The sequence below is a fragment of the Mytilus californianus genome, unplaced genomic scaffold (assembly GCF_021869535.1).
Source record: "Mytilus californianus isolate M0D057914Y unplaced genomic scaffold, xbMytCali1.0.p SCAF_6, whole genome shotgun sequence".
Classification (NCBI taxonomy): Eukaryota; Metazoa; Mollusca; class Bivalvia; order Mytilida; family Mytilidae; genus Mytilus; species Mytilus californianus.
Genome location: NW_026262712.1, coordinates 2,414,018 through 2,433,572, shown reverse-complemented (window position 1 = coordinate 2,433,572; position 19,555 = coordinate 2,414,018). Strand labels below are relative to the sequence as shown.

General features: G+C 32.9%; 1 protein-coding gene and 1 long non-coding RNA gene across 2 annotated transcripts in view; one reads left to right on the top strand and one right to left on the bottom strand.

The window, feature by feature from the left end:
• Positions 1-19,555, top strand: part of LOC127705238 (uncharacterized) — a 64,976-nt gene that overhangs the window by 29,104 nt on the left and 16,317 nt on the right. Inside the window, exons 3-5 of the mRNA XM_052209576.1 lie at positions 1,175-1,446; positions 7,822-7,849; positions 8,974-9,297. Coding sequence (XP_052065536.1) covers positions 1,175-1,446; positions 7,822-7,849; positions 8,974-9,297 — 624 coding nt within the window. The remainder of the gene's footprint in view (positions 1-1,174; positions 1,447-7,821; positions 7,850-8,973; positions 9,298-19,555) is intronic.
• Positions 13,586-14,302, bottom strand: LOC127705265 (uncharacterized). Its single transcript, XR_007983790.1, has 2 exons — positions 13,997-14,302; positions 13,586-13,828 (listed from the first exon to the last, which is right to left on the bottom strand). It is a non-coding gene; the product is annotated as an uncharacterized LOC127705265 (long non-coding RNA).

Genomic DNA, 19,555 nt, shown 5'->3' with positions numbered 1-19,555 from the left:
TGAATAATTATTTCCCCATTTTGTTGAGCCTGCGACTAACAGCAAAAGTAGGCGAGACACTGGGTTCCTCGGAACCTTTACGATTCTTTTGTCTCTCTTACCGTTTTCGGAATAATTTATTTTTGATAGAAAAAATATGTCCAATAGAATATTTGATATTTCTAATCATTTTTATTTTTTAAATATTTTCCCTACATCAAGGATCTTCTTTTATTAATCTTTTTCCCCTGTTTTCACAATTTTTAAAAATTCAATTGTTATTTAAGATTAATTGGTTCTTTAGAAGTTGTTCTTTTATTTCTCAATTCACCTTTTAAATTCTTTTCATGTTGCCTTGAAGTGTGCACGGAACCCTGAAATAGAATTAAGAATCTTATCAGAATAAGGACATTGGTTTCCAGCACTACTACAAGCACTTAAGTCTTGTCAACCCCTTTGACTTTTTTGGGGGGGATTCTTAACAGACTGTGGAACAAATTCCAAATCATCGCCAGTTCTACAGTTGTATCATTATCTGTGTATTCCCCTAACAAAACATCTAAATCGTCGTCCCATGATGAAAAAACCGGATTTGGACATGATGAACAAAACAAGAGAAGCATGAATTATGAAATAATAATGTATCAAAAGTACACTTTAAAGATGCAGGGAATACCGGTGCTAACATCTTTGACAATACATAGTTTATTACTAAAAAACAATCACTTGCTATAAAAAATATTGAATCGTGGGACCCCCTCAATTAATGCTAAAGAAAAACGTTGTCAGAAATATTTACCTGAGACTATACAATGTGAATAGCTGTTTACTATTCAGAACATTTTTGTCGCTTTCCATGAAAACAAACAAAATGTACAAGGTGTTCCGATAGTTTTAAAAATCTCTTTCGGGAATGCTGGGAATGAGTTGACACGCGTGAAGTAGGCGAGATTTTCTAGTCGCGAATCTCTTTAGTATATATGTCTCTGAGCAAGTTTATCAGACAATGAACAAAGGAAAAGGCAGACAATACCCAACACAAAACACTGATATTTGATGATACTGTAAGTTGGCAGTATTTATAAGCTTAAGTAAAACTGAAATAACATAATAAATCAGATTGGTATCACATAGTTGATATCTGTACAATTATTTCATATGTTTTTAAAGCTGTATGTTTATATATTAATTCAAGGTTTGAGTGAAGATGCACTATCTCACATTCCAAGTAATACAGAGTTGCTAAGTTTGTCTGTTAATTGTGAGACACGCATGATACATGATTTAGCTCTTCATCTTGAAATGGAAGAGACAGAATGGAGTGATATGGTAGAAAATTACCCAAGAAATACACAGATGGTCAAGTTTTTAACACTTATTGGTTTGAGAGAGAACAATGGAATACGTTTTGGAGATTTGGCCAAAGGCTTAAGAGAATTGAGGATAACAACACATACCTTATGTATGGTAAGTAATCTATAATACTGATACATTATTCCTTTTATTCATGTTTTTATGGCCCTGGCAACTTAGTTTTGGTGCAATATAGCTTTACCCTTGTCCGTTATTCCGTCATTATGTCATACTGCAACGAACAGTTCTACAGACTTTTTGTCTAAATACCTTCACATATTGAGCTAAATTTTAGTATGTGAGTCTACTTTGATGAGTTACAGATCAAGTTTATATTTGGTTGTGCTCCGCTGATTTTTGTCAAAATTGGACTTTCAAAATTTTGTGAAAATGACAGTTTTACGAAAAAAAAATTCTGAACGCATTCACATATTGAGGTGAATTTTAGTATGTGAGTCCATTATGATGAGTAACATATCGAGTGTACGTTTGGTTCTGCTGCTCTGATTTTGCCAAAAAAACATGCTTTGGACTTTGAAATTTCGTGAAAACAACTGTTATACAGACTTGTTTTGTAAACGCCTTCACAAATTGAGCTGACACAGCTCGAGCTGCTACTCAGACTGAGAAGAAAGTTCATGAACCAGGGGTACGTCAAAGAACGTCTCGTCCTTTTTCTAAAAAAAGTCCATCGGAAGATACCAAGACCTTGTTGATAAATATTCCGTATCAACTTCACAAATAATACATGATGGTCTTGAAGTATAGATTATAGGTACCGATGTTGTTTATCATCTTAATAACGTGTAATAGTAATCTTTTATTTTTCTTTGTAAATTATTACTTTAACTGTTTAGTCTATTTTTGGTAATATCCATTTGACGTGGCTCGGTACTTATGTATACATCCCATCATTGTGTTATTTTGCTATGGTAAATTTTTGTACTCTTGTCTTTCGTTTTTGTTAATGTGCTTTTTCCATATGCCTTTTTGTTTTTCTTTGTTTTTCTTTGTATACATATTTGATTATTTTTATAGTGATTAAGATTATAACACAATGTTGACTGCTGTACGTACCCCTATTTTTGACATTTTTGCCTGTTGTGTCTGTTTGTTTTGTTCACACATCGTTGTCAATATAATGGAATTTAATGCGACTGTCATACAAGTGAGAGGTTTAGCTAGCTATAAAACCAGGTTAAATCCACCATTACTACATAAGAAAATGCCTGTACCAAGTCAGGAATATGACAGTTGTTATCCATTTGTTTGATGTGTTTGAGCTTTTGATTTTGCCATTTGCTTCAAAGGGACTTTCTGTTTAGAATTTTCCTCGGAGTTCGTTATTTTTGTTATTTTACTTTTTACACCTCAAATCAAATGTATTGAATTTGTATCGGATTGGAAATTCAAATTTAGATGCATGTACATAAATTGAACAGTTTCGGGTTCAAAATAGACAAATCAGTTTCTAGCCCTTAAATGACTATTGTAACTCAATCATGTTTTTTATAAACTTTTTATATATAAAAAAAAACAATCATCAACAAAACAACATGTTAAATTAGTTATCTTCTATAAGGAGATCTCTCTCTATAAGAGTTATTACTCTAAAATAGAGATTTAGTTTATTGTCATGCCTGCGAACCAGAATGCTAGATATAGGGATCCTCACTATATGCAATAAACTGTGTGTATTAAGCTTTATGTTTCAGAATGCTTCATACCTTGTAAATTGATGCCTAATGTTATGATGTTTCCGTATGTCAAAAGTCCATTGTCCTTGATCGCATTTTCATGGTTCAGTGAACATTCACTTTTTGTTGTATGGTCTGCTTCTAAGATGCTATAAGCCAGAGGTCAACTATAGTTAGTGTATTGCATGACTGTATGTGTACATATCAGTCTGACAATGTTTAGTTTTCCTGTACTTTATTGTTATGGTTCATCGGCCAATGTTATTTTTCCATGGTTAAATTAGTTTCCAAGATACTTCAATCCACAGGTTAACTATTTTTGATGGATAAAAAGATTGTAAATATAAATAAGAAGATGTGGTATGAGTGCCAATGAGACAACTGTCCATCCAAGTCACAATGTGTAAAAAGTAAACAATTATAGGTCAAAATACGGCCTTCAACACGGAGCCTTGGCTCACCCCGAACAACAAGCTATAACGAGCCCCAAAATGTCTAGTGTAAAACAATTCAAACAGGAAAACCAATGGTGTAATCTTCATTTGTACTAGAAACACTTATGAACCATACCAACAAACGATAACCACTGAACAACAGGCTCCTGACTTAGGACAGGTGCATACAAATGCAGCAGGTTTAAACGTTTTAACAGGCGCCAACCTTCACCCTAACCTAACAGTAGGGTAACATTACAACATAAAAAGATCACAATAAAACATCAATTGAAATGGCTTAACTCGATCAAAAAGAAATATAAACAAAAACAAGTAAAATACACTGAACGAACACTGAAATATACAATGTACATCTTCAAAAGTAAATGACTTAAAGGTTGATTAAAATACATTATTAACAAATCTTCCAAGCAGGTTCCTCGATCTAAATAACACCATGCCACCATGTTTTGTGTTTTTTGCAGCTTATATATTTATTTTAAATGCATGCAATAAGTACTGATAGATATAATGATAATACTAATAAATTTAACTGTATTCAACTGTTTTTCAATGTCCTTCTTTTTTCAATGTCCTGAAAAAGCATTTCACTTTAAATGTCTTATTTGGTCAGGTTTCGGAATCATAAAATTTACATGACCGATAGTTTCCAAATTTGGTCATTTCTTATGGTTATTGAATGGTCAGTTACCAATTCACTATTGTGTGATGCCTTATCCCTTGATATGACTTATAAATATACTCTATCGGAGTAACATGGCAACTGTCACCTATGTAGTTGGATCTGATAACCCTTATTCTGTAGCACATTATATCAATCATGGTTAAAAGTGAGGTTTCACTTTGCTCAGTCTTGAATTTTACATATAGTGTTTTGTATACATGTTTGTCATTTTTATACGACCGCAAAAAATTTTTGCGGTCGTATATTGGTATGACGTTGGCGTCGTCCGGCGTCGTCCGAAGACACATTGGTTTTCGCACTTTAACTTTAGTTTAAGTGAATGAATCTCTATGAAATTTTACCATAAGGTTCAATACCACAAAAGGAAGGTTGGGATTGATTTTGGGGGTTATGGTACCAACAGTTAAGGAATTAGGGGCCAAAAAGGGGCCAAAAATAAGCATTTTTGTAACTTCCAGACATAACTTGTGTGTTAGTGTATGAATCTCTCTGACATTGTACCACAAGGTTCCATATCACACAGGGAATGCTGGGATTGATTTTGGGGGTAATTGCTTAAAAATATTAGGAATTAGGGGCCAAAAAAGGGGCAAAAAACAAGCATTTTTCCAGTTTCATGAAAATAACTTGTGTGTAAGTGTATGGATCTTTCTGAAATTGTACTACAAGGTTCCATATCACAAAGGGAAAGCTTGAATTGAGTTTGGGTGTAATTGCCCAAAACGTTTAGGAATAAGGGGCTAAAAAGGGTCCAAAAATAAGCATTTTTCTAGTTTCCAGACAATAACTTGTGTTCAAGTGTATGGATCTCTCTGAAATTGTACTGCAAGGTACCATACCACAAAGGGAAGGCTGGGATTGATTTTGGGGGTAATTGCCTAATCTAACCGTGTATTTAGATTCTTAATTTTTGGTCCTGTTTTCAAATTGGTCTACATTAAGGTCCAAAGGGTCCAAAATTAAACTCAGTTTGATTTTAACAAAAAATGAATTCTTGGTGTTCTTTGATATGCTGAATCTAAACATGTACTTAGTTTTTTTATTATGGGCCCAGTATTCAAGTTGGTCCAAATCGGGGTCCAAAATTAAACTTTGTTTGATTTCATCAAAAATTGAATATAAGGGGTTCTTCGATATGCTGAATCTAACCATATATTTAGATTTTTGATATTTGGGCCCGGTTATCAAATTGGTTCACATTGAGGTTTAAAGGGTCCAAAATTGAACTTTATTTGATTTCATCAAAAATTGAATTCTTGGGGTTCTTTGATATGCTGAATCTAACCATGGATTTAGATTTTGGATATTGGAATACCACAAAGGGATGGTAAGAATTGTCTTTGGGAGTTATGGCTCAAACCGTTAAGGAATAAGGTGCAAAAAAGGGGGGAAAAGGGTTTCCAGGTTAATGGACAATTACTTAAGTACAAAACATAATTTAAAAGGCAGTGTAAGGTTGGTAATTGAAACTCATTTGAATATCTCACCTAAACTGCTTTTAAATTATGTATATTGGAAATTTGCCAAAAACTTTATTATTAATAAATTCCATTGGAAATTTGCCAAGTACTTTAGTTTAATGAACTTCATTGGAAATTTGCCAATATAAAATGTTGCTGATGGAGCTTTTTTGTTTATCTCACCTAAACTGCTTTTAAATTATGTATATTGGAAATTTGCCAAAAACTTTATTATTAAAAAATTCCATTGGAAATTTGCCAATAACTTTAGTTTAATGAACTTCATTGGAAATTTGCCAAAAACTTTATTTTTAATGAATTTCATTGGAAATTTGCCAATAACTTTAGTTTAATAAACTTCATTGCATTTTTTCTAGTTTCCAGACAATAACTTGTGTGTAAGTATATGGATCTCTCTAAAATTGTACTGGGGGGGGGGGGGGGGGGGGGGATTTTTTTCCCCAATTTTTTGGGGTTCATATTTTTTTTCTTCAAAGTTTTTTTAATCTTCAATTGCACAGTATTGCGCAATAACAAGAAATCTCCAATTGCACAGTATTGCGCAATTTCACAGTATTGGGCAATAGCAAGAAATCTTCAATTGCATAGTATTGCGCAAAAGCAAGAAATCTTTAATTGCACAGTATTGCGCAACAACACAGTATTGCGCAATAGCACAGTATTGCACAATAGCACAGTATTGCGCAATAGCAAGAAATCTTCAATTACACAGTATTGCGCAATAGCAAGAAATCTTCAATTGAAAAATAAATACAAATCTTTTAACCAATTTCAATGGGATTCATTTAAAGTCTTTAATTTTTGGGGGTTCTTACCTTGTATTACTTTTTTGGATATTGGGCCCCATTTTTAAATTGGTCTACATTGAGGTCAAAAGGGTCCAAAATTAAACTTTGTTTGATTTCATCAAAAACTGAATGATTGCAGCTGTATGATATGCTGAATCTTATTGTGTATTTAGATTTTTTATTTTGGGCCCTGTTTTCAAATTAGTCCATATTAAGGTTTGAAGGGTCCAAAATTAAACTTTTGATTGATTTCAACTAAAATTAAATTTTTTTGTGTTTTTTTATATGCTGAATCTAACCATGTTGTTAGATTTTGGATATCAGACCATTCTAGGTAAAATGAATGTCCCATTTCAAATTTTTAAGCTCTTTGACCACATTTATTTTGTGTCAGAAACCTATATTATGTCAAAAATTTTATCACAATCCAAATTCAGACAGTATCAAGCTTGAATATTGTGTCCAAACTTGCCCCAACTGGTCAAGGTTCGACCTCTGCGGTCGTATCAGGTTGCGCTCTGCGAAGCATTTTATTCGCTTTTGCCATGGCTTTGTCAGATTATCTGCGATTAAGTTTTGAATGTTGCTTTGGTATCATCTACCTCGTTTATCCTAAAGTGCTTTGAAAAAAGTTGATAGCAGTCAAACGATACTGAATCCTTGGAGACACAAGTCACACTTTTTGTTTTAAATATATGTTTTCATTTTTTTTACAAACTTTGGCAGAATGTTTTTATACAATTATTTTGGGCTGAGCATTAACATATGGTTTTATCAGCCTAATAGAAAGAGATCCTGAGGTGACAGACATATCTTTAATGCGGTTCTGTTGTATAAAATTACTGTCCATAAAGGATTAAAAACACTTGAAATGCAGAAGGCATATATGACATAGCTTTTACACAACCTGTTCATATTTTGGTTTGTAATGATCTTCAGTTTCATTGTTGATTATCATTGATTTTGGTTCAAGCTCCACTAATAAGTTAAGAAGTAAAACAACAAAAAAACTGAACTCCAAGAAAAATGAAAACGGAAGTCCTTTTACAATTGACAAAATCACAGAAGCACAGCTGTTGTTTTCAATACAGCAATGCATTTATTTTGAAACCATTTTTAAACATTGGCACAGTCCATTTATTAATGTCTTCTAAACACATGTTTAAATATAAATTCTTGTTTAAAAGGGGGAATGGAGAATTGAAATAAAAACAATGATTTTATTCCTGAAATGAGTTTTTTTTCGGATTGATCAAGTTCGGATTTGTTTTCCTTTAGCTTATCTTTTGACAATCGTCTTATGTAAACATTGTGTAAAATACACAAAAGCCGTTTCTGCTTAGTCATTGAAACAATTTAATGTCTGATATTATTCATTTGCAGATGAGGAGGAGAAAACAAGTGATATCTAGTAAGTAGTTAGAACTATAAAGACATTTACATTTTAAATGGCATATCTACATGATCTAGGGCTTCTCTGACTCTACTTAGGATTATTTGTACTTTTCTTATCACCTCAGCAAGCAGATTTGAAGAGGATATTAAGTGGTTTGTCCGTGTGATCGTCAAACATCTACAAATCATAGATCGCTCGTCATTTGGTGCAATATGTCCACACATGTAGGTGTTACTTAACCTTTGTTTTACACATGCATGGTTTTGGTTAAGTTTTGTGTTTATGTTTATAGAGTTCTGAACGTTTCTATGCAGATATATACATCTCTCACATTCAAATGATTCAAATTGAGCATTCCTGATGATGGCACATTCAGGTACATTGTTGACGTGTAATATCTTTTATACAGTTACTTATATGTAAACTTACTGTTTATGACTTATGATGAAAGTTAATCAGTTTATTAAGCTTTTGATTTTCAAATATTTTGACCTCGAGCATCACTGATGAGACATCATCGTCGAAATGCTCATCTAGTGCAGAAAAATTGGTACCGTTTATGTTATTAAGTAAACCCTTTGAACACACGTCACTTTTAAAGTTTTAATGTCACTGAGTTATATTTTATACTTCAATTAAAGCAAAGATGACCTCAGTTGTATTTAGAACTTATTGAACTACTTTGCAATCAATGCTCTTCATTGTTGGACTTGCTTTGGCCTTCCAATTATTTTGATTCGAGCTCCTATATATGATGGCTAGAGGACCAAACATGTTCCTTTAAAACACCTTAGAGAAGTCAAATTTTCTTCTTTGAAACCTGTTTGCCAGTTTGAACCCAACTTTGTAAATAAGTCAAAGGAAAGATGGAATACATTTTCAGATATTGTTTACATTGTTTCTAAATCTGGAAGGTCACAGGTTTGATTTAATGAAAATACTTGATGCTTAAGAATTATATATATATATATAGGTTTCTTGTGTGGAATAGGCCAGCAGCATTATTACATAAAACAATTTAAAAAAAAAAGTAATTTTTAGTGGTTCCAGTGTTCGTAATTTTTTTATAGAAATAATTCCACCAAGTGTTTACCTAATGTCTACTTTGTGGAAGCATAATACATATCTTTTTCATACAGATATTCCAGACGATATCTTAGATTCAATTCCAACTGATGAAATATTAGATAACATATCACCACAGATTGGTAAAATGGTCTTTCAATTAGGAACAGAACTTGGATTGTCCATAGCAGATTTAGAGAATATAGACAAATATAATTGTGACTTGACTGCCCAGAGTAAGGAGGTTTTATTTACTTGGAGGAGAGACAGATTAGTACGACCTACAATACGTGTCCTTGAACAAGCTTTGGTAAATAGTAGAAAAGGTGCAAGGTGTTTAGAGGAGGTTGTAAAGAATGTTGATCCGAAAACACTGAGAGCTGTAGAAACTGTAACAGGTAATACTATTTCAAAGTGGGGGAAAATTATATATGTCTGGTAGTCTTTTGAAGAAGATAAAATATACGATCCATCAAACATAAAATATTTTTCGTACTAGCTTTGAAAATTAACACCGTTTATATGATCTTACCTCAAGAAGACAAAGTTAAGAGATTCACTTGCAGTAAATTAATGACAATTATCGTTGCTTTTTTTTCGTATATTAACCTACGTTAAAAAAAAATGGTTCAACACAAAACATTTGAACTTATTACAAAAAACTAGGGATGTCAACTCTGTGAAGATTTCCTAATCGAGTACTCGTTGGATTTACCGAGCGATACTCGAGTACTCGCTCGGAAAAACATCTACAAAATGGAAACACAAAAGTATACCCATTTTACGTATTGTGGGACGTTGTCTTGTGGACGTAAAACCCTCAACATTATTACCTAGGACTACTTATTGTCCAAGGAAGTTTATACCATTATTAATAGCTCATTTACTACATATGATAATTATGTTAACTGTCAATGATCTAATCAATTAATTAATAAACATCTATACAAAAATGATTACTCATACAACAGTTTTAAGGAATCGTAAAGTAACACATTGATCGACCAACAAAGGGGTGATGATTAGAACTTACTGATGTCTTTAAGCATTCTCTGGGTCAACACAGGGTGCAACGAATTTGTTCTTATTTAGGGTATTCACTGACATCCCTACAAAAAACAAAAAAACTAAACTGAAAAGCTCCTAAAATCTTTAAAGGCTGTTTAGACTGTGAAATATTTAGATTTCTTAGTATCCGTTTTATTTATTAGGACCATGTGAGCCATTACCATCATTAAGTTTTAACTCCCTCAGGCAAAGTTGACCTTAGATGGTTTTGGCTATTTTTTTAGGTCCTTTTTGGTAATATAGCTCTTCAACTGTTTCGGTTCTTAAACATCCGTGGCTTTCAAATATTTGGCTTTGAGCATTCCTAATGAAGGTGAATTCAGAAAAGTGCTTCGGACGCATGAAATTTATGACATGTTGCTTTAATTTTTTAGCATAGTCATAATTGTCCATTTGCAATTAACTTTTTAAAAATTTCTCTGAATCTATAAGACAGATTTTAACCAAACTTTGGCTGTATGATTTTAAGGGTATCTTCTGTCAAACTTTTAAATCTAATTTCTCAATAAAATGAATCATGGTTGCCATTTTTTCGAATATACTTTAAGGCAAGGCTTCCAAAACGGACTTGACCGAAATTTATATAAAAAGTCCGGCTGCTCTCAGCCTCATACGGTCAAATATCATAGGTTTGCCACTTTTTGTTATTCAAGGCATTTTCATAAAACGGTCATTTCACTTTTTTTTTACCAACTATCGATCGGTAAAAATGTCCGTTTGGGCATTATAGTTTATAATTGTGGCAATCTATTTCACAAAGATATTTCGGTCATATTTGGGTTTAATTAAACAGATGCAGCATATTTCATACTTTGAAGTGTCTCAGTTAGTCTAATCCTCTGGGTACACAAATGCACGGCTTGGTACATCAATAAAAAGTAGAAAAAAAATTTGTTCTTTTATTTAAAAAACAACAAGCTGTCAAACAATTATCCCTTCAATAAGTAATATTGAAGCCATAAATCATTCACTGATTACAGGTCATTATCTTTGATGAGAGACCTTAGCTTGTCTTAATCAATAGAATTGATGATGCATAACAATGAACATAAACGTGATCAGGTAAACGAGGTCAAACATGTAAGCGTGTATGGAATAACATCCTATTTAATTACGCTTTGTAGATATTATTGTAAATGACCATTCAGTTTTAAAAAAATTTCCTTAGATTTTAAAATAATTTTTCAAATAAGAATATTTATAAATGAATTCGAATATGTATGATATTCATTATTATATTTAAAAACACTGTACATCGTGTTAAATACTGGGGTACGCTAAAGGGTATTCAAAGTTATTTTCTTACATTTCAGCGGGTTACAACTCATTAATTTAGTCTAAAAGATTGAAATTATAAGAAATACGTGAATAAATATGATTTGATGAAAAATTTGAAAAGGTTTTAAACTTATAATCGTCAGAACCACGTTGTTTGAACTGGTACACGTGTGCGCATGTGTCTATTGTCCGCTGGTGGGAAATTTAATTATGCATCCTAATTCTTCAATAATGCTAAAATTATCATTGATTCCTTTATCTAACGTTCATTTCGAGTATTTTCTTGAAGAAATAACTTGAAAAGGCTACTTAACTCAATCGTAAACTTACACGGATATTACGTATCCGTCTCTGATCCTTGATTTACCATTGTCAAGTCAACATCCGGCATTAGGAAAATGTGATTTTAAAAACAAAAGTAAAGCTTTTGACAGCATTATTTTGCACAAATAAAGAGTCTAAAGCGGAATTAGTACGCTGATGTTGCACACTTCGAATGCTGCACTTTCAATTTAACACTTTACGTCAGAACCACAGGCACTTGTTTCTATCAATGGGAAGCCCCACTATCAACGTATATTTACGTTGATAGTGGGGCTTCCCATTGATAGAAACAAGTGCCTGTGGTCAGAACATCGAATTTATATCAAAGTAAAGTTTAACATTGTTTTAATGTCAATCATTGCCATTGGTTATATCATATATGATGGCCAACTGATTATCATAGTTGCCTAATTTACTAAGTCTAAAGGGATATAAAATCGGGATAAGATATGAAATGTCCGGCTGGCTCAACAAAATTTTGGAAGCCCTGCTTTAAGGGTAAAATGCATTTTTTTGTTATATCTTGAAAACCTAAATAGATAGAGAAAATCTGCCCAGACTGTCAAAATGACCTACTTAATATTTCATCAAAATTATCAGATGACATTTAAATTCCTTATAAGAGTTATTGCCCTTAAGTTACAATTGTTGATTAACTTTAATCTTTGACCTCATTTTCTTGGTTCATTGGTCAATGTTAATTTTTCTTCATTTTGACAGTTTATCAGATACTGTACGCAACAGGTATATTTGGTGTATGGAATGATTGTAAGATGTACATGTCTGTCTGGCCTGGTTCATCTGACCATGAACTCATTATCATAGAACATTGATAATGTTAATTTTTTGTGATACTTATAGTAAAACCTCCATGTTACAGACTTTCAACATAAATTCAATGATAAGTAAAACAGGCGAGACATTTAAGCGTGTGCACTCTTGTTATATAGTCTTTTTTCTTGTAAACCATTATAGATAAGAACAGATCTGATTGGGGCAACAATGTCCAATATCAATATATATATGCCTACTATTTGTTTTTTAAGATGACACCTTATAGGAGTTTATGACTTTAAATAAGTTAAATGATAATTTTTACCAATTTTTCTAATTTTGGCTTTTGTCTTGAAATTTATCTAGATAAACAATAAACATTTAAAAACAAATTTAGATAGAGAAACTGTGTATAGTAAATTAAAGCACCGTTGTTGCTTCAATCCTGCCAATATATAGCTAGTGGGACAGGTGTTCTTCTCTCATTTTCAATATTTCTTTAAAACATACGAAGATGGCCATAAAAACATTGGTACAAGTTTTTATTAATAAAAAAGGGAAAGATACCAATGATATAATCATAATTCGTATAAAAACAGACAACATAAGGATTAAAATGTAGAACCTTGTTAACATTATTATTTTGTCTTCAGTTATTTTCTATAAATATTTTACTACTTAATTATCTAGATATTGAAGGTAGTATGGTAGGAAGGTGTAGTATATTTTATTTTGAAGTTCAATATGATTATTTTCAAAATCATTGTATTCTGAACAGGGCTTTTCCAAAAACAACAAAATAATTATAAACGAATACTCATCGCCCAATGGAATTTTGCACAGTTGTTGTGCATAATATATAGATGTGCATATTATTATACCCCACGCAACGAGTTGCGGAGGGTATAATGTTTTTGACCCGTCCGTCCGTCTGTTCGTCAGTCCGTCATTTTGTCAGTCCGTCAGTCCGTCAGTCCTGTTTCTTGTCATTGCAATTCCTCTCAAACCACACAACAGAATTTCACGAAACCTTTTTAGATAATAAGGACATACTATGTAGTTGTGCATATCGACAGGAAATTACGATTCAATTCTTTTTCTAGGAGTTACGCCCCTTTGAACTTATTTACCTTAATGTACTACTGCAACAGTTTGTCATCGCAACTTCTCTCAAACCACACAACAGAATTTCATGAAACCTTTTCAGATAATAAGGACATACTACGTAGATGTGCATATCGACAGGAAATTACGATTCAATTTTTTTTCCAGGAGTTGCGCCCCTTTGAACTTATTTGCCCAATATACTACTGCAACCTTTTGTCATCGCAACTCCTCTCAAACCACACAACAGAATTTCATGAAACCTTTTCAGATAATAAGGACATACTACGTAGATGTGCATATCGACAGGAAATTACGTTTCAATTTCTTTTCCAGGAGTTACGCCCCTTTGAACTTATTTGCCCAATATACTATTGCAACCTTTTGTAGTCGCAACTCCTCTCAAACCACACAACAGAATTTCATGAAACCTTTTCAGATAATAAGGACATACTACGTAGATGTGCATATCGACAGGAAATTATGATTCAATTTTTTTTCCAGGAGTTACGCCCCTTTGAACTTATTTGCCCAATATACTACTGCAACCTTTTGTCATCGCAACTCCTCTCAAACCACACAACAGAATTTCATGAAACCTTTTCAGATAATAAGGACATACTACGTAGATGTGCATATCGACAGGAAATTACGATTCAATTTTTTTTCCAGGAGTTACGCCCCTTTGAACTTATTTGCCCAATATACTACTGCAACCTTTTGTCATCGCAACTCCTCTCAAACCACACAACAGAATTTCATGAAACCTTTTCAGATAATAAGGACATACTACATAGATGTGCATATCGACAGGAAATTACGATTCAATTTTTTTTCTAGGAGTCATTCCCCTTTGAACTTGTTTGCCCAATATACTACTGCAACCTTTTGTCATCGCAACTCCTCTCAAACCACACAACAGACGTCCGGCGTCGTCGTGGTCCGAAGACACATTAGTTTTCGCACTCTAACTTTAGTTTAAGTGAATGGATCTCAATGAAATTTTACCATAAGGTTCAATTCCACAAAAGAAAGGTTGGGATTGATTTTGGGGGTTATGGTACCAACAGTTAAGGAATTAGGGGCCAAAAAGGGGCCAAAAATAAGCATTTTTGTAACTTCCAGACATAACTTGTGTGTAAGTGTATGGATCTCTCTGACATTGTACCACAAGGTTCCATATCACAAAGGGAATGCTGGGATTGATTTTGGGGGTAATTGCCTCCAAATTTTAGGAATTAGGGGCCAAAAAGGGGCAAAAAACAAGCATTTTTCTAGTTTCATGACAATAACTTGTGTGTAAGTGCAAGGATCCGGAAATTTTTCCAGACAATTTCGGTCATTTTGAGATGTTTGAAAAGTTGGTGCCCCTTTTCAAATTGTCGATATCAACTTGACTATATTCATAGCATCAACGAACATGACGAACTTGTATTGTTGTTTCATCGCATTTACTAAGTAAATGTCTTACCATTACCATGAAGGACAGTTTAGGGAAGGCAACAGTCTAAAATTGAAATGATTTTAATGACTCAAAATGGTTAATTTCTCAGACATTGCTTACGTTTCTTTCGATTTGACAAAAGTTAAAACCGGAAGTTTGCGATATTTTAAAGTACGAATAATTCTGGATTCATTTCCAGGATTTGTTTTGTTTATCAATTGACAGGAAATCACCTGCTTTTTATGGCTTTTTTATTTTATTAAAAGTGTTTGAATATAACAGATAATAGTTGCACTCGTTTAATTTAGCATGAAATCAATTTGCATTTTACTATTTAAATATTAAATTTGCTGAAGACAATTTCACGCATGCGTATTACATAGTAAATAAAGCACATGTGTTACTAAGGAAAAATTACTTTTTTCTACGTAAATTTAGATTTAATTTTTAAATCAGAATTGATGACTGTCTTTGATGAAAAGTAAATAAATAATGATTACACTTGTCAGGGAACTAATGTTTTAAAGATATTATTCTGAGCTTGTGATCACTGTCAGGTGTGAATTAAAACCACAGGTAAAAAGTGATTAGCGATCATTAGCCAATGTTTCCCGGAGGCATTGAGATAGATATCAGGAGGGCCCTCAGGATTATCAAACTACTGTAGTGGCAGTTTTATTACAGGAAAGGGATTATAAACAAAAACAAGTGATCACAAGTGCAAAATGGCGATTAAGAAATCCGATTTCAAACATTGAGTCAATGAAATGACCGAAATTACTTCTGTAAAAAAATAAAATTTGTCCTAAATCCCAATTACTCGTTTAGGACAAATAGTTTCATCTTAGGACATGACTGGCAAATATGACCGTTTCCGGACCCTTGTGTAAGTGTATGGATCTCTCTGACATTGTACCACAAGGTTCCATATCACAAAGGGAATGCTGGGAATGAGTTTTGGGGTAATTGCCTCCAAATTTTAGGAATTAGGGGCCGAAAAGGGGCAAAAAACAAGCATTTTTCTAGTTTCATGACAATAACTTGTGTGTAAGTGTATGGATCTTTATGAAATTGTACTACAAGGTTCCATATCACACAGGGAAAGCTGGAATTGAGTTTCGGGGTAATTACCGAAAAAGTTTAGGAATTAGGGGCCAAAAAAGGGGCAAAAAATAAGCATTTTTCTAGTTTCCAGACAATAACTTGTGTTCAAGTGTATGGATCTCTCTGAAATTGTACTGCAAGGTACCATACCACAAAGGGAAGGCTGGGATTGATTTTGGGGGTAATTCCCTCCAAATTTTAGGAATTAGGGGCCATAAAAGGGCAAAAAAACCAGCATTTTTCTAGTTTCAGGACAATAACTTGTGTTCAAGTGTATGGATCTTTATGAAAATTGTACTGCAAGGTTCCATATCACAAAGGGAAAGCTGGGTTTGAGTTTGGGGGTAATTGCCCTAAACGTTTAGGAATTTGGGGCCAAAAAGGGGCCAAAAAACAAACATTTTTCTAGTTTCCAGACAATAACTTGTGTTCAAGTGTATGGATCTCTCTGAAATTGTACTTCAAGGTACCATACCACAAAGGGAAGGCTGGGATTGATTTTGGGGGTAATTCCCTCCAAATTTTAGTAATTAGGGGGCCATAAAAGGGCAAAACAACAAGCATTTTTCTAGTTTCAGGACAATAACTTGTGTGTAAGTGTATGGATCTTTATGAAATTGTACTGCAAGGTTCCATATCACAAAGGGAAAGCTTTGATTGAGTTTGGGGGTAATTGGCCTAAATGTTTAGGAATTTTGGGCCAAAAAGGGGCCAAAAAACAAGCATTTTTCTAGTTTCCAGACAATAACTTGTGTTCAAGTGTATGGATCTCTCTGAAATTGTGCTGCAAGGTACCATACCACAAAGGGAAGGCTGGGATTGAGTTTGGAGGGTGATGAATCAAAAGGGGGTTCAAAAAATTGGGGGGGGGGATTTTTTTTTCTTTTTTTCTTTAAAATTTACCATTTTAAATTGGTTATTTCTGATTTATATATAAAAGCAAATAATAATGATATGGTTTGAATAGGTAAATTATTTTTTTTTAAGTTCTTAGACCACTTTCATTCTGTGTCAGAAACCTATGCTGTGTCAAATATTTAATTACAATCCACATACATGTGAACCTCCCAACGGGAGTACAATAATCCCGTTTTCAGGGGTCTCCTCCCGACCTCCCGTTGAAGAGAAAAAAAATCCAGTGTATGAAATTTTTCATGAATGAAAAATTTCTGCACAACATATCATCTCAGACATCTGCCTGGTGTAACTGACATTACCTGAAGTTATATTTTACCTGTAAATCAATTAACATGCATAATTATATGGCTTCACTTGTCAGCTTGGGTGTCAAACATACTGGTAATCAACGATTTTTACCTCAGGCTAACTGCCGTTGTGTAATAAAAATTTTGTGTATTTATTGGGTTACTTCCCTTGATTTATCCTGTTTTAAGTTACGTTCCTTTAAATAATGAAAATTTTTAAAAGAATATAAATAAAATATAAATTGAACAAATAATCATAAAAGGATGGTAATTAAATGATTTTAAATGTCTTAGGACAAATAAAAAAATAATAATTTGAAAATTATTTGAGGGTTCTATACTTCCTTTCAAGGCTTAAATTGAAATTTATATAGTAACTATGACCCTTCTATCAGGTTAGAATGAGTTTCTGAATATTCAAATAAAAACTAATTGCATTTGCAGATAGTTAAACAAATGTTCTGATTGCATTGATTGTTCTATAGAATAATGATATAAAAGATATGAAGTAAAATATTTAAAGAACATACTAACAAAAAAGAATGTTAGATTGATCATGTAGAATATAAAGATAGAGAAACTTTATAATTACAAGGGTACTATAAACATAATACATTGGATGGAAAGTTGAAGAAAACACACTTTAAAAGACAATTTTTACAGCACACAGTTACATTTACAATAAAATTTATGTCGATTAAAAATCTCCTGATCTGAGTCCTAATCTCCTGACCAAAATTTCCCAATCTCCTGATCTGAGTTTCACAGTCCATCACATGTATGAATCCAAATTCAGTGCTGTATCAAGCTTGAATGTTGTGTCCATACTTGCCCCAACTGTTCAGGGTTCGACCTCTGCGGTCGTATCAAGCTGCGCCCCAGCGGAGCATTTTATTTTTTCTGATACATTTTTTTTTTCTCACACTTATTTTATTTCTCCAATAACAATGTGGGGACGTGGGGTATGTGAGCGCGCTCACTAAGGTTCTTTAATATTTTGATTACATTTGGCTCATTAAATTTGGAGAAAACAACACATTTTAAGATTTTTTTTGTTTTAGAAGTATGCTGTCTTTTGTCAACGCCATAATTCCAAAAGTATATGTAGGAGGCCAATGATATTATGCATATTTGTTGTGCATAATATGTAATTGTACATATTATATTTTTGAAAAATTCAGCTCATTAATTTTTTAAAAACAAATTTTGAGAAGTGTCTTTTGTAAACACTTAAACTCGTGGGTAGGAGGCCGATGAAATGTTGCACAGTGGTTGTACATAATATGAAGATGTGCATATTACCTGTTACCTATTCTGTACACTTCATCTTTTTCAGATGAACCACTTCAGTTGAGAAATCATACCTGCCAACTTACTACACGATTTTGGCCCTTTGTCACGATTGCACGATCGGGATCGTGAAAAAACCTCTAAAACACGATTTTGTGAAAATCTACACGAAAAATATGATTGTTCTCGATTATGAACTGTACCCAAGGGAAGACAATCGTGATCAGCCAATCAAATTCTGTGTTTCTCATGATCAGATTAATAAGCCAATCAAAAACGTTTTCTCTTAAGATTATTCTAACATGCTAGATTTTGAACTTGTGTTGTATTCCTCTGTGTGTTAGTCAGAATTGTAAAATCGTGAACATGGAAGGTTATTTTTCATCTGCAAGGAGGTTCTTAAACAGCTTAAGAATAAAAGCATGGCTGATTGACAAAATTCAATGATGCAGTACTACCATAAAGATAATAAATAGTAGTTTATTCACTAATTTATTGACATTAGTAATTACACTTGCTGTAACATATGTCATTTTTGTATTCAATTAAATTACCAAATGGGGCAAATCATTTAAAGTACAATGTACTATACATTTTGTACTTCATTTTTCACAAGGACCAAACAAACAGGTTCAGAACAAACCCCCAAATGAGGGGTATATCCCTTAAATGAGGGACTGTCCCAAAGACATTAAGACAAGTAATCATTTTTCTGTTGTAAAAGAGAAAAAAGAAAAATTTAGATTTTTTAACTTAAAAGTGCGAAAATTCATTATATTTGGAACAACTTTAAAGTCTTTTCTAAATGAGGGGTCCAATTATTTTTAATAATAAATATGATGAAGATAAAAATCCAGGAACATTACAAAATTCTTGGACATGTTTTGACCATATAATACCAGATACATGTAGATGTATAATTCTTTAGGAAAAGTTTCTTCAAATAATATAAATGTATGCTCATTTGTACTTAAAATTGGTTTTTAATGTCCTTACATTGAGGGGTGTTGTTCCCAACCTGATAAAAGTCCTTCTTTGTGCATAATTTTAGATTTTAAATGTCAA